Source organism: Myxocyprinus asiaticus, chromosome 48, assembly GCF_019703515.2.
Source record: "Myxocyprinus asiaticus isolate MX2 ecotype Aquarium Trade chromosome 48, UBuf_Myxa_2, whole genome shotgun sequence".
Classification (NCBI taxonomy): domain Eukaryota; kingdom Metazoa; phylum Chordata; class Actinopteri; order Cypriniformes; family Catostomidae; genus Myxocyprinus; species Myxocyprinus asiaticus.
Window position 1 is genome coordinate 19,967,831 of NC_059391.1, and position 16,270 is coordinate 19,984,100.

Genomic DNA, 16,270 nt, shown 5'->3' on the forward strand with positions numbered 1-16,270 from the left:
GTTCAGAATATGTTGTCTTGCAATTACTGGCTGGCAATAAATGGAAAGCACAACTTAATTAATGGTTAAATTCAAATTAATTGGAATATTTTAAAAATGAATTGAAATACATTCATATCAAAATGCTATCAATGTTTTAATATTATCAGTTTGTTTTATAGGAGTGGTTTTATTGATGATTTAAACTACTTTACAGCTCAAATAATACATGAGTTTTAGCAGAAGAATGAATGTAAGTGCTTTTATAAAATTATAAGCTGCACATTTCTGCCATTAAACCCTCCCAAGATTGGCCTCATTCACTTCTATTGTAATTGCCTCACTGTAACATTCTTTTTGTTTTATCTAAAGACAAGGAGGGATGCGTTGAAATATTTTTTTGAGAAAATCAACATTATGCCACAAATGCTGTCGGTTGAGCTTAACTTGAACCCGGAATACTCCTTTAAGAGTCTGCCTTTTGTTCTTTTTATAGAGCAGATACAATAAAATAAAATAAAATAAATTCTCACAAAATTCATTTTACACTTAAAATTATTTGTGCAACAATATGGAAGAATCTTTCAGAGGCATTCAAAAAGAATACATGTCACCAAATGCTAAAGTGCCACTGTAAGTGTGCAGGCCTGAACACAGTTTGATTGTTACATAATTGCTAAAAATAAAATAAATAAAAAATGATTATTTATGTTTTTAATCAAAATCAAAATAAAATGGATTAAATTTTAAAACTGACTACAGAACAATTAAAAATTATAGTCCCCTCTTTGAACAGAACACACATTTCAACATAAGTTTTCGCCTCTTGATTATGTCACTCATTGAGTCCATGCTGCTTATTCACTCCTCAGGGCACTGCAAAATCCTTAATCCAGTTTTGGCATGATTATATCCATCAGATCCATCAGTCATAAAAAATAACTCATCTTCTTAAAGCCAGCACAACACTGTGACAAGAAAAAAAAAAAATTCTGCTTTAACATATTCAGACTGGTTGCACATCAGTGTTCATCATGATCACTATGCATTGAGACACATGCACCCTTGTGACAGAAAGCAAATATTTTCTGACCTCCATACCAGGACTCTCCAGTTTGCAGACCCCAGCATTTGGAAGATTGCAAAAGGGCAACCAGATTTTGACCCAAGTTTCTCGATCTCAGATTGAAAATTCATGTTTTTTTCCCCCAGTTTTCCCTGAACCATCCACGTGCATTGGTATCCAATGTGAGCAAGTCCATAATCCAGGCATCTTTCTGTGCACCTTCCATGAACTCTGACAGGGATATTTGACCTGTGGAAGAGGAGGAAAGACAAACTTTAATTCATTCTTTCAGCCTCTCTTCCCACTGTCCCTGTCTCAGATGCTAATTACAGCAACAGTCTAAGCCAATGCATATTTAGGCTGCTTGCTCACAGTATTGTGATATTATATAATAAAAAACATTAAAAAGTTAAAGATCACTTGTTTGATAAACAGCAATTTGATTGGTTAGCTCATGTTCTGCTTTGTGTTGTCTAATACCTTTAGCTGTTTTATCATTAGATATTGTTTATTTTGGTCTTTGTATCATATATATTTATTTATTTAACCACACACACACACACACACACACACACACACTCTCTCTCTCTCTCTCTCTCTCTCTCTCTCTCTCACACACACACACACACGCGCACACACACATACAGTGCATCGGAAAGTATTTACAGCGCTTCACTTTTTCCACATTTTGTTATGTTACAGCCTTATTCCAAAATTGATTAAATTCATTCGAGACAGGATTGTATCGAGGCACAGATCTGGGGAAGGGTACAGAAAAATTTCTGCAGCATTGAAGGTCCCAATGAGCACAGTGACCTCCATCATCCGTAAATGGAGGAAGTTTGGAACCACCAGGACTCTTCCTAGAGCTGACCACCTGGCCAAACTGAGCGATCTGGGGAGAAGGGCCTTAGTCAGGGAGGTGACCAAGAACCTGATGGTCACTCTGACAGAGCTCCAGCATTTCTCTGTGGAGAGAGGAGAAACTTCCAGAAGAACAACCATCTCTGCAGCACTCCACCAATCAGGCCTGTATGGTAGAGTGGCCAGACGGAAGCCACTCCTCAGTAAGAGGCACATGACAGCCCGCCTGGAGTTTGCCAAAAGGCACCTGAAGGACTCTCAGACCATGAGAAACAAAGATTGAACTCTTTGGCCTGAATGGCAAGCATCATGTCTGAAGGAAACCAGGCACCGCTCATCACCTGGCCAATACCATCCCTACAGTGAAGCATGGTGGTGGCAGCATCATGCTGTGGGGATGTTTTTCAGCGGCAGGAACTGGGAGACTAGTCAGGATCGAGGGAAAGATGAATGCAGCAATGTACAGAGACATCCTTGATGAAAACCTGCTCCAGAGCACTCTGGACCTCAGACTGGGGCGACGGTTCATCTTCCAACAGGACAACGAACCTAAGCACACAGCCAAGATAACAAAGGAGTGGCTACGGGACAACTCCGTGAATGTCCTTGAGTGACCCAGCCAGAGCCCAGACTTGAACCCAATTGAACATCTCTGGAGAGATCTGAAAATGGCTGTGCACCGATGCTCCCCATCCAACCTGATGGAGCTTGAGAGTTCCTGCAAAGAAGAATGGGAGAAACTGCCCAAAAATAGGTGTGCCAAGCTTGTAGCATCATACTCAAAAAGAGGCTGTAATTGGTGCCAGTGGTGCTTCAACAAAGTATTGAGCAAAGGCTGTGAATACGTGTGTGTGTGTGTGTGTGTGTGTGTGTGTGTGTGTGTGTGTGTGTGTGTGTGTGTGTGTGTGTGTGTTTTTTTTTTTTTTTAATAAATTTGCAAAGATTTCAAACAGACTACTTTCACGTTGTCATTATGGGGTATTGTTTGTAGAATTGAGGAAAATAATGAATTTAATCCATTTTGGAATAAGGCTGTAACATAACAAAATGTGGAAAAAGTGAAGCGCTGTGAATATTTTCCGGATGTACTGTATACAGTATATATAAATGCCCAAATAAATTTCTCTGCTTAACTAATTTTAAGCACAAGCCTCTATATTAAAAGGTCTCATCTTGAGAAACATAGGCCACGTTCACACAGCAGCAGAATACGGTTGTCAGACTTGTTTTGAGTGCTTAATACGGTTACATTGACACAAAAGACGGTTATTTACGGGTGTGACAACCGCATTCTACAACTGAACTGACACCCGCAAATTTTCAGGTCTCACAACCGCATTGTTGGCAAACCTGTGTTGTGTGACCGGAACCGTACTGGACAACTAGTTGTTAGTTATGTACAGTGAGAGACACGCTGCACTGTGCACGTGTGTGTCTCGTGCAAGGGCGTAGCAGCCGGAGCCACGGGGGAACAAATATCACCCTTCAAAAAGGTGTCCCCCGCACTTTTCCAAGCTAAACCCATACCAAGTCCAAATGGTGGATTTGTATACAGTATTCTTTGTGTTTTGTTACTTTGGGATGATTGAGCGACCGTCTAGCCAATGAGTTTCATGAGCCAAAACAACTCTTAGGTAATAGGCCGTCAGTCAGACAGTCTAATCGACAGGGCTCCATTTCTACAAAGTTGCTTTCAACAATGCTCATTTATCCATGTTTTTTAATCGGTATCGATGTTGATCTAAATGAATAATCTAGAGATGAGGAACACACAAATGAGAGTTATTTATCAGCATATCATTCTTATTGGCAGCATTACGTGAAATACACTGCAGAAAAAACAAAGGACAATCCTTCTTTTAAGCACACACTATAAGTGGAGTTTATATCAGCGCATGAGTCTTCATTAAGTTATGCTTTTTACATTATATGTGTGAGGTAATTGTTTAATCAGATGTTTTTGCCAATTTAAGCAGGTTACTAGATCTGTGTTAAATATGTAAAGCTATTTTTAATATCAGCTCCTGTTTTTTACCTCTGTGTTGGTGTGCAGTCGACAAACTGTAGGAAAAAAGATAGATCTGCTGTGTTCTTTGAACACTTAGGCATTTTACTGAAGTGAATAGATATGTAGACACACTTTTTATAAATGAAATCCTATGGACGTTACCGAAACTCATAATTATTGTAAGATTACTATTGTTGTCCTTTGATAAAATCATGCTCAGCAGCTACAAACTGTAAGGAAATGATAGATTTTCTTTGTTCTTATAATGTTTAAAACCTTCACTAAAGTCTGTTTTAAAGGATTAAAATTTTCTTTTGATCATTGATTTAGTGACTAATTAATTTCACACAAGACACTCATTTGTCACCACCTTCTGGTATCACCAGAAATGGTCACTGAATCATTAATGGGTCTGAACTCCGAGGTCAAATTCAAAGCTGCTGTAGGTTAATTATTTATTTAATAATGTGGCGGCAAATGTGGAAGACACGGCGGTGTTATGGATGTCGCCATCTTTTAGTCACTGTCACTATGGTTACAGCTGTTAGAATACAGTTGTGACTTTGGTTGTTCGTTCATACAGACAGTATTCAAACTGTTACTGTAAGCTGTTGTATGAACATGATATTTCAAGACTCACACCTGTTAGTAAATACGGTTGTCAATCCCAAACACTGACTGTGTGAACCTAGCCATACATGTAAATTGATTCAAGGGTGTCAGAACTTTTGATTGGTAGTGTACATACACTGGGGGCCAAAAGTTTGGAATAATGTACAGATTTTGCTCTTATGGAAAGAAATTGGTACTTTTATTCACCAAAGTGGCATTCAGCTGAACACAGTGTACGGTCTGGACATTAATAACATGAAAAATGACTTTTACAATTTGAAAAAAAAAAAATATTTCAGAACTTCTTAAACTACTTCAAAGTGTTCTCATCAAAAAATCCTCCACGTGCAGCAATGACAGCTTTGCAGATCCTTGGCATTCTAGCTGTCAGTTTGTCCAGATACTCAGGTGACATTTCACCCCATGCTTCTTGTAGCACTTGCCATAGATGTGGCTGTCGCGTTGGGTACTTCTCACACATCTTACAGTCTAGCTGATTTCACAAAGAGAGACTCTGATGTACTTAATCTTCAGTTTTTTGCAGTGTATTGTCTTCATTCCTCAAAACAATGATTGACTGACGAGTTTCTAGAGAAAGCTGTTTCTTTTTTGCCATTTTTGACCAAATATTGACCTTAAGACATGTCAGTCTATTGCATACTGTGGCAAATCAAAAACAAAGACAATGTTAAGCTTCATTTAATGAGCCAAATAGCTTTCAACTGTGTTTGATATAATGGCAAGTGATTTTCTAGTACCAAATTAGCAATTTAGCATGATTACTCATGGATAAGGTGATGGAGTGATGGCTGCTGGAAATGGGGCCTGTCTAGATTTGATCAAAAAGTGACTTTTTTCAAATGGTGATGATGCTGTTTTTTTACATCAGTAATGTCCTGACTATACTTTGTGATCAGTTGAATGCCACTTTGGTGAATTAAAGTACCAATTTCCTTCCGAAACAGCAAAATCTGTACATTATTCCAAACTTTTGGCTCACGGTGTTCATTTTTTCTCTCCAGAAAATTAGACACATAAAACAGCATAATAAGCCACTTACCATCTTTATTTTCATCCACAAGTTCAAATATTCTGTCACAGATTTCATTGGGTGCCATGCCTATGTCTTTTTTCTTGAGTTTGCAAATTACCTGGAACCAAGAAGAAATATGTGAGGAGAGGCAATGCATAAATTAAAGAAGAACATGAGAGGTGAAATATTGTGAGAACTGGATATAAATCTTACCCTTATAATACGCTTGACCTCTTGCCGGTCCAACTTTCCATTTTCATCTCTGTCATAGACTTTAAAAGACCACTTCAATCTGTCCTCCAGTTTTCCTCTCAGAACCAGGTGGACGGCTGCTACAAATTCCATAAAGTCTATTACATTATCCTGCAAATGGACACGAATTATGCAGCTGATGAGCTGATAACATATGCAGATTATCACAGCTTATGCATATCAATTGCTGCTTCGCAATCAGTTTTCAATATTCTCTTGAGTAAATGAGAAATCCTTGCATGAAGAATAAAGGATCTTAAATAGCAGACCTTCAGTACACTAAAAAAAAGCATTTTCTAACCCAGTATTTTTGTCCATGTTTTTTTTTTACATTAAAAATATCTAAACACATTTAAAACAAGATACACAAAGCAAAAAGACATATATCAGGAGGTTTGCTTAAAATCAAACACTTTAAAAAAACACTTTATGCTAGAAGGTAATTACACAAGGTAAAAGGTATTACACAAAATTAAAAAGGAAAACAAGCTTATTTTTTCACCCTTTTGGCAAATATTTTCTTGTTTTAATCATAAAAAAAAAAATAAAAAAAACAATCTTCTGAACACAAGACTTTCTTATTGTGTCTTGTTTGAAGGATGTTTAGATATTTTTACTAGACAAAAATGATTAAGAAAATAATTTTTGGCACTGTATACTTGAACTTTTTTAGTTGCACTTACCCTGTTTGTATCAAAGGATTTGAATAATGTTTCCATGTACAACGCCTCATCTTCTGACGTGCTCTGAACTCCAAAGATCTTGCGGAATTCATGAAGATGTAGGGCTCCACTTGGGCACACATTCATAAACACTGTGTAAAGAGGCTGGATATCAGCAAGTGCCACTTCCTCTTCTTCTTCACTTTGATTTTGACCCATACTTTGTCCAATGTTTAACAATTCACATAATTTGTCATCTGAAAATGGTCACAACATCCGAGCCAAATATGCCGTGCTGCGTCCTCCTGGCATTCTTCTCACAAGCAAACTGACCTAATCCTCTTCACTTACAACTTGGAGTATTACCTTAGAACGAACGGACTGGTATTTTAAGAAGATCTAAATCTCATTTACTCTTTGATCCTTAGTGCAGAATCTTCTTCATTATAGTTCACGACCTAATATAACCCAGATTTACCTGTGAGAACCGAAAGCTGAGCCAGATAAAATAAGGCCTCAAACTTTTGACTAATTATGCCTCATTATAGTAAAGTGGTAAAAAAAAAAAGAAAACATATATATATATATATATATATATTTCTGAGTTGTTTTTGAAACCAGAGGTCCTGTCACAGCAGACTTTTGTTAAAAGTCAGTCAGATTTGAAATAAAAAAAGAATGATGATCTTTGCTATCAATACTTTATCTATACACAGAAAATATAGAAATTTGATCTTAAAGGAATAGTTTGTCATTATTTACTCACTCTTAAGTTGTTCCAAACCCAAATGCTGTTGTTTTCTCCATGGTAGAGAATTTTTAAAGAATCTTCACACAGCTTTTTTTTCCAGACAACAACCGTTCATAGCAACAGCAGTCTGTTCCTCACACAAAGCTATCGTATGGCTTTAGAAGACTTGAAAATAGTGCAAGTATTATATGGACTACTTTTATTGTGCATTCATGGTCTTCTTGTCCTTATTGGAGCTTGACAGGCATTGTTGTACCAGAAAGGAACTGTGTTGAGATTCTTCAAAAACACTCTAAATGATTTCAAAATAAATAGATAAATAAACAGTATATGGGTTTGGAATTGCATGAGAGTGAGTAAAAATTGACAGAATGTTCACTGTTTGTTGAACTAAACTTTTAAAATTATATTCTTTGAAACTTTTATGTACTGTAATTTTTTTAAGTTTATGTAGACGTAAAAAAAAGTCTGCTCTGAAGTCTCTAAATGATTTATTTATTCTCTTAAATGATTAATGAATCATGAAGTCATAGCTAATTAATGGGAGTGCCAATATACTGAATTACACAAGGGTCACTGTAAACGTCTTGCATTAGTCAAGTTAAACTCTGACCTCCTATCACTTTACTCTTACAAATTGCCTTATTGTATAACATATGGCTTCACTGGGCCATTTAAAGAGCCAAACCATTCATATCAGACTTACCTTTCTAACCCCCCTAGCAGATGTCCTGACAAGACCTTTCAGCTAGGGCGGTCTATAAATGCACCCTTTAACAGGTTAATCTCAGTATCCTGGTTTACAGCTGCGGTCAAATAGGATGAAAGATATGTTTGGATTTTTATATATCGGCAACAAAATGTCACTAAAAGTGTAAATCCGTTAAAGGGCATTTGATGTACTGGTGACCTTGTGAACAAATCATAAAGGAATACTTTAAAAGGACAGTTCACCCAAAAATAAAAACTCACCTTTCACTCACCCTCATATTGTTACAAACCTGTGACTTTATTCCTTCAGTGGAACACATAAAAGATGCTACATGAGGACGAATGTTAGCCTCAGTCATCATTTACTTTCATTGCATGCTTTTCCCTTCCAATGAAAGTGAATGGTGACTGAGGCTGTCAATTCTTTACATTCTGGCTAACATTTCCTTTTCTGCTCCAAGGAAGGAAGAAAGTCATGCAGGTTTGGAACAACATGGGGGTTGTATATGAAGACAAAATTTTAATTTGGGAGTGAACTATGCCTTTAATCCTTTAAATATTTAAGTATAAAGAAAAAAACAAAAAATCTGGTCTGCTAGATTTAGATTCATTTAACCAATGAAAAAAGTATTATATTGTCATGTCTCTACTCTAAATCAAACCAAGTATATGATATAAGCTCCATTATAGTTTAATATTCGTTAAGCGCGCCATGCCCATTCATGTCCGCTTTCCACAACATTGCTAAACATTGTTTTAATAGCCCATGAACTCCGACGTAGAGGCAGAATCACATCAATTTAACAGAACCACCCCAGTTTAACCTCTAGTCTTCTTTTGATGAGGTTATTCATTATTCAGCAGCATGTAAGAGATAGTTTGTCAGGACTGTCACTGGAGACATTAAAGATCCCTCACTCTTTCTCAGCTGTCCTCACTGGCACCGTATTGCAGATCAACACAGTCCCATAGATTCACAAAATGTATATATATATATATATATATATATATATATATATATATATATATATATATATATATATATATATGTGTATGTATGTATGTATTCAATGGTAATTAGAATACAGTTACATTCAAAAAGTATTTTGATTACTGAAGAGATTACTTTGCATTTTATTGTTATTTGTTTCATTTAATATTTAGTCCTTTCAGATGGAAAACATTTAAATGCATATACATACATATAAATGATGTGATCCAAAGTGCATTTGAACAGCGGTGAAACACTTTCTTATGATGTGTTACATTCATACGAGCAGACAGAGAAGTAAGTTTGGAGCAGAAGAAATATAAATAAACCTTGTGTAAATTGTCAGCTTTACGCTAAGCTAAAATGCTATTTCTAGCCATTTTACATGCACACGTTACCAGACACAATCAATTTTTTTTTTTATCAAAAAAACTCATGTTGGATCATAATTTCTTTTTTCTATTAAGACCTTTGATATTATGGCAAAAATTTTATTCTTGATCATTTTTGTATTGTTTTCCTGTAAAAATATCTAAAAATCCTTAAAACAAGATCAATCTAATTGATCTTGTTTTAGAAACAACACTGCATAAGATATTTAGGTTTTTCAGAGAATGTATTTTTAACATGTGTATTTTGTCTTACTGGAGTTTTTTTTATAGTCAAAACAAATGAAAAAATCTACCAGTGCTGAAGAAGTAATTCAAAGTATTTAGAATACGTTACTGACCTTGAGTAATCTAATGAAGTATGTTACAAATGACATTTTACAGCATGTATTCTGTAATCTGTAGTGGAATACATTTCAAAAGTAACCCTCCCAACCCTGTATATATATATATATATATATATATATATATATATATATATATATATATATATATATATATATATATATACTGTATATATACTGTATATATTTCAATTTTACTCAAATTTACATTGGTAACCATAGTGTCTGACAAAATAGTTACAGTTGTTGCTAAGGTGTGGTAATAGTTTACTGTTGTAAACTCTGGTAGTGTGCTATCAGCCACTGCTGTCATAAAACATAAATAAGAAATTAAAACAGGAGACAGATTTTTACATTGTTTAAAGAAGATGCCATATTAATTTATTATGATTATTTTTATTGCAGGAAAAAAAAACATTTTAAATGTCTTTTAAGTCTTAAAGGTATAGTTCACCCAAATAAGACATTTCTCTCATCATTTACGCACCATCATGCCATCCCAGTTGTGTATGACTTTTTTTCTTCTGCTGAACACAAACAAAGATTTTTAGAATATTTTTTTCAGCTCTGTAGGTCCATACAATGCTAGTGAATGGGTCCCAAAATTTTGAAGCTCCAAAGGCACATAAAGGCAGCATAAAACTAATCCATGCGACTCCAGTGGTTAAATCTATATATTCTGAAACTATATAAGTGTGGGTGAGAAATAGATCAACATTTTTATTTTATTTTATTTTTACTATCAATCTCCACTTTCACTTTCGCATTCTTTTTCTTTTGTTTTTTGCCGATTCACATTCTTCATACATATCGCCACCTAATGGGCAGGGAGGAGAATTTACAGTAAAAAAAGGACTTAAGTATTGATCTGTTTCTCACCCACAGCTTTCACATAGTTTCTGAAGATATGGATTTAACCACTGGGAGTCTGATGGACTACTTTTATGCTGCCTTTATGTGCATTTTGGAGCTTACAATTTTTGGTCACCATTCACTTGCACATGGCGAGTAATTGATGAAAGAATTGTTCATTTTTGGATTTAACTATCCCTTTAAGGTTGTTAACTGGTCACCCAGCTTAGGTCTGTTCTGATATATTTAGAGGGGTTTGGGGCACTTGTCAGCTGGTCCGGATGGGAAACCAGCAGGCCAACCATCTAAACCAGCTACACACCAGCTTAGCCAGTATGGGAGACCAGCTAAACCAGCTGATAACCAGCTTGGCAACCAACTAAACCATCTTAAACCAGCTAACACCAGTAAACTACCTATGCAGCAGGGTTTGAAATAACAACTATAGTGGCAATAATTATTAATGGTATTTTGAAACTGTGGGTTCCCATAGTACAACTTGTAAGGCTAGCTAGCCTAAAACAAATGTAGCTAAATGCAGCTAATCTGTGGCACTGTGTTGTTTTGTCTAGTTTATGGAGTTATAGGTTACTAAATATTGTGGGTCTCTTAAATTAAATTATGTAAAATATCACTGTGTAACATATTTGGCTATGTAGTATTCTTCATAAAAAGGCTCTGAAAATGTTGATTAGATAGATAATTGACACGCTGCTGCCTCCTGTCGGCCATCTTAATAACGTCTCTTCAGAATTCCGTAAACATCCCGACGTCACTTCCGCTTACATTCGCCTAAAAATCAGCAAACGCTGATTTTTATTATTTCGTAGAAAGCGCTTTTTCAATTTAACAGTACTGTCCGTGTTCTCCATCAATATTAAAGTGCAGAGACGCCCTGTGTAAAGCACGGCTGTATTAATAGCCTCAGTTATGAAGGTGAGTGGAGGATTTGTTGTTGTTTTGCGTGTCGGGACGGTGCAGTATTAAAACGAGCACAAACAGTTGAATATTTCAGTTCAACAGCAGTTTTGATTTGCATACGAGTCGCGTTTGATACTAGACACAATAATCGATTCATTCGGAAGATTGTTGTCATATCGTGCACTGATATTAATAGGCTATAATAATACATTCCGAAGCAGGGCAGCTGCTGTCATTGACTTGGGTCTTAAATATAATATTCCACCACCACCATCATCATCGTCATCATCATGATGCAAAATGCTTTATTGCACAGAAAATAGCATTATGCTTTTATGCATTATGCAGCCATAAGGTTTATTATTTTACCTAGGCTTTATCATAAGCTTGAAGAGTTGTATTTAGTTTTTCATTGATTGTTGTTGTACTTATTTTATGCATTGTAGCCTGTGTATTTATTTGGCTATTAATTGCATGTATAATAATGTCTTATTCAAGGGCCCCAGTGAGACGGAGGTGATAGAAGAGAATTCAACACCTGCTGACCCAAACAATGAAGAAGACCTTCCTCCTTACCTGCAAGAAGAACCACCTGAGGGTATGTTTAGTTAACATTCTCACAGCCTTTTTTAAGATTGATGTTGTGTACTTAAATATTTACTTGCTATATTCAAAAAATATTTGAGTACATGCTTGATTAAATGAGTCTAAAAACATGTTTAGAGAAAATTCTAGAATCATTACAAAGTTTGTTTCTACAATCTGAATCATTCATAATGAACATAATGATAATGTACTTAAGTTGCTATAAAAGCACAAACATGATGGTAATTTTATTCATTTTGCAATGGAATTCCTATCTAGAAATAGACTAATTTAGAAGTTTCTGTGGCAATTTATATGCATTTGTAATAAGGATATACTGTATATAAGTGAGTATCATGAATATGTATTTGCTTTTGTAGAACCATCATACACTCAAAAGTATTTTAGCACATTTTTAAGATTTATGCATCTTTAATTTTATAACAAAATTCCATCAAATCTGATTGTGGAATATTTAAAAACATTACATGAATAAAACTGAAAATATGTAGATTTTTTATTTTATTGCAGGTTAATCAATTCAGTCTAAAGGAATATTCCGGGTTCAATACAAGTGTAAGCTCACTCAACAGCATTTGTGGCATAATATGGATTACTACAAAAATAAATTTTCTAGATTTCTAGGTTTTTATTTATTTCAAAATGTGCTGCATTAATGAGATGTTAAGCATTAAAGAAGGTAATCATATTTGTTAGTTGTTAAACAAGTTGTTAAAGTTATTAATGGGAGTTAATTATCATAAAGTGTCATGTTGAAAAAGTCTTTGAGAAATATAGCCCTTGTTGTTTTGGTGGGCCCCAATGGGGGATCCTTGGGTCTGTTGATGTTGAAAACCCCTGGATCATAGATATAGATCATGAATCAATAGCTAGAATTGTCATAAATACACACTTCAATTTATTAACATAAGGAAAAAAAAAACTGCATACAAATGTTAAGGGAGTTATCTGAGTTTATTCATAATAAGAATACAAGGCAGTCTTGTTTTTTAATGCTGTAGTAAACCGAAGTGATCTGCAGAGGGCCACGCTGACTAACGGAAGACAAAGGAAGAGTTCGGTAGTTAAAAATCTGTATAATAATGAGATCGCCTCTGGAGTGCCAGATTATACACAGGTCTATGTTAATTCACAGATCGAAAAATCACAAATCCATTCATTTTACAAAGAACCCAGAGAACCTCACAAGTTCCCTCAAGTTTTCCCTCAGTTTGCTAATGTATATTTCGCATTACTTGTCTGTAGCCCATTTTAATGCCTTTCATTAAGAATTAAAGATTTTTCAGTAACTGAACATCTTTAGGTTAAACAGGGCTTTTGTAACCACACTATGATCAATGTCCTCCCTTTGTTCCCTCTGCTATGTAATCTTTATGTCCAGGGACCCTACAAAGACACAAAGCTCTCTTGTCTTGTCTCTTTATAAACAGTCTATTCGAAGTGAAGGCTCTGATGCATCTGCTTTGCCAGAAACAATCTCTTTAGTCTAAACGGCTGCATTAAATTGCTTTGGGATCCTCTGTGGCTGCTGCCCACCAGTGTATCACAGGTGGTTGCGTAATAGCTAATGCCTGCCCTCTGGCTTTTTTGGCTGCTGCGTCAATGCAGATCCTGAAATAGTTTATTGTGTCGCTTAGATTTTCTCATTTATTTTGCTGCTGGAAATGCACATACCTATAAAAGGATTGCAGGATCCATGCTGTGCGCATTAAATTGCATTGTTCTGATTTAGGGATTGTTTTTTCTGTGGACATAAAAAGCTATTTCAGTTGATTTTGATTGAAAATGGCATTCACGATGACTGGCGTGTTATTTGAAATTAGCTTTTGAGCTTAGGTACACAAGTGCATTGAGTCTGTCCACAGGGAGGAGAATTGTTTGGATCAAGCAAGAGGGATGGACAGATAAGCACAATGATTTTAGATCAGTATCTCAGCAACCTCACCTCTACTTTGGATTTCAAATTCTGAATGGCATGTTATCTCAAATTAATTTTTCAAAGACTAATCACAATGCGATAGTACGTTTTTGCCACACCTGCCAATGGTGGGCGAACTGAGTAAATTTACCAGTGGTAAATATTTGTATTGGCCAGGTAAAGGTATTTGTATGATTTTTATTGTACATTTAATACATTTTATTGAAGTACATTTTGTCTAGCCTGATCCCATGAAAAAAAAAAAACCTGGCTGTGGCGACATTTTTGCTAAATGATATTACGGCGCTGCAATTCTAAGCTGAAATGTCCACTGAGTGACGTTAAAAGAAGTTACATTTCCCCCCAAACAGATGAGGTTCATAAATCAACAACCTACCTCCCTACCCTAAACCTAAACTTAAACCGAACTGATAGTGTCATAAAAAAGCGCAACTGCTGATGGAACCAGGGATTAAAAACTAAATGTTTTTCATTTTGGTTCGTTCTGAGCAAAAACAGTATTTTTTTCATTCCGGTTCTGAAGTTCTGCAGCCTCTTTTCCAAATGGTAACCGGTTAGACCAAAATAAAAGAATGGTTAACAACGCTCTTTTTAAAATGTCAGTAGTCTGAGCTAAGGGGTGGATAAAATACCAAGTGCAGCGTTGCCAGATCTCGCAAGAGAAACAAGCAACCTGGTCTGGAAAAACAAGCCCAAAATAAGACACTTGCCTCATTAACATAAGTGAAAATAAGCAATTAAATTTTTTGGTGTGGTGGATTTATCAGAATATAAATCATAACAGTTATGCAGTTAATTAACAGTTAAGTCTAATTTTATTTACAGATGTGCTTCTCAGTCAAAACCCGGCAGCATCAAATCTGTATGAATACATAATATCTAAAAATAATTGAGTGAAGAATTGGAAACAACTGAGAAATATATATATATATATATATATATATATATTTTTTTTTTTTACCTCTATGTTTTCCTTGTATCTGGATTAGTTGTTGCATGTGCAGTATATGAAGTAAATATACTTAGGGTGGGTTGCACCAATAAGTATTAAATTAAGCAGAGATTAGAGCTAATCTAGGGTTTGCTGATCCAAGTTTTATTTTAATTTGAATTGCGTTGCACCACTTAATTGTAAATACTGTTTAACAAATCAGAGATAACATTTTTTACCTGTGATTACAACCTTCACCTGCAAATAATTTTGTCCAACATGATGAATTCTGAACCTAGCAGTAGATCGTTAGTGCACAGAGCTGATCAGGTAGGTTGAGAAAATGTATTGGCAGTGTGTACAGTGCCACAAGCTTTAAAATATGGCAGCAAGTAGCATAATTGTAGCACTGTTGTGGCCAGAAATGAAGAGCCCAGGCTGCCAACTGTATAGAGTGCATGAGAGAGAGAGAGAGAGAGAGAGGAGCAATAACGATCACCTGACGCTTATAACCGCTCGTGTTAAATGCCAAATTAATGCGCTCCTCTCACTTCTCTTTGAGAGACTGTCTGTCCTGTGTCCCCGCATGTACACGATGGAGAAGCGTTTAATCGCGCCACCACCGAGATGTGAGCCATTGTACTAGCACACCGGATTTGATTGGAGCAACAGAATTAAAAATATATCTAGATTTACTGTGAAATTTAAATCAGGATTAAAACGATGATTTAAATGTAACCCTGATTATTTTTAAACAAAGTTTAAAGGGTGGTGCAACAGAATTATCAGATAAACCTTGATTTAATCTAAATTTAAGAATAATCTCTTCATTTACAGAATGCCACATCACAATGGAAAATTAGGCAAAGAAATGTGTGATGCAGCAGTTTCCTTCAGGATCAAAGCACATGTTTTATTTTTTTCGGGTGTAGTTCCAAAAATTACTGTGATAAACCCTTTGGCCTTTAGTTTCATGAAAATAATCTTCTGAACGAAATTAACTTTTTATAACCGGTTACCAGCATTTAAAAATAAAGTTTTCACTCCAGATCATTTAAAAATCACATTGTTCCCATTTTCGGTTCCATTGTGCAAAAAATGTCATTCATTTTCGGTTTTCATTTTCATTCCTTGAACCGTTTTTAGTCCCTGAATGGAACCATGACACTTGTCAACTTGCGTGCTCCTCAGGATGCATATCCTGGTACTTTGCATCGCAAGTGCAATGCTCTGTCAGTTGAGCTATACCACGTAATATGATTGCATTTGAACAAGCTTGTAGATGTAGTTGATAATATAATGCAAGTACAAGTCATACGCTATAGGAAAAGTGTTTACATTTATGCATTTGGCAGACAC

At 35.6% G+C, this 16,270-nt stretch overlaps 2 protein-coding genes across 2 annotated transcripts in view; one reads left to right on the forward strand and one right to left on the reverse strand.

Annotated features, from left to right (window-relative positions):
• Positions 1-272: 272 nt before the first annotated feature.
• On the reverse strand, positions 273-6,744 carry LOC127437798 (guanylyl cyclase-activating protein 2-like). The gene is made up of 4 exons (XM_051692986.1): positions 6,498-6,744; positions 5,776-5,925; positions 5,590-5,680; positions 273-1,294 (listed from the first exon to the last, which is right to left on the reverse strand). The coding sequence occupies exons 1-4, from the start codon at positions 6,693-6,695 to the stop codon at positions 1,173-1,175; spliced, it is 561 nt and encodes a 186-aa protein (XP_051548946.1). The 5' UTR covers positions 6,696-6,744; the 3' UTR covers positions 273-1,172.
• A 4,532-nt stretch (positions 6,745-11,276) lies between these two features.
• The window catches only part of LOC127437799 (transmembrane protein 263-B-like), a 44,038-nt gene continuing 39,044 nt past the window's right edge, over positions 11,277-16,270 (forward strand). Inside the window, exons 1-2 of the mRNA XM_051692987.1 lie at positions 11,277-11,450; positions 11,934-12,033. Coding sequence (XP_051548947.1) covers positions 11,445-11,450; positions 11,934-12,033 — 106 coding nt within the window. The 5' untranslated portion in view covers positions 11,277-11,444. The remainder of the gene's footprint in view (positions 11,451-11,933; positions 12,034-16,270) is intronic.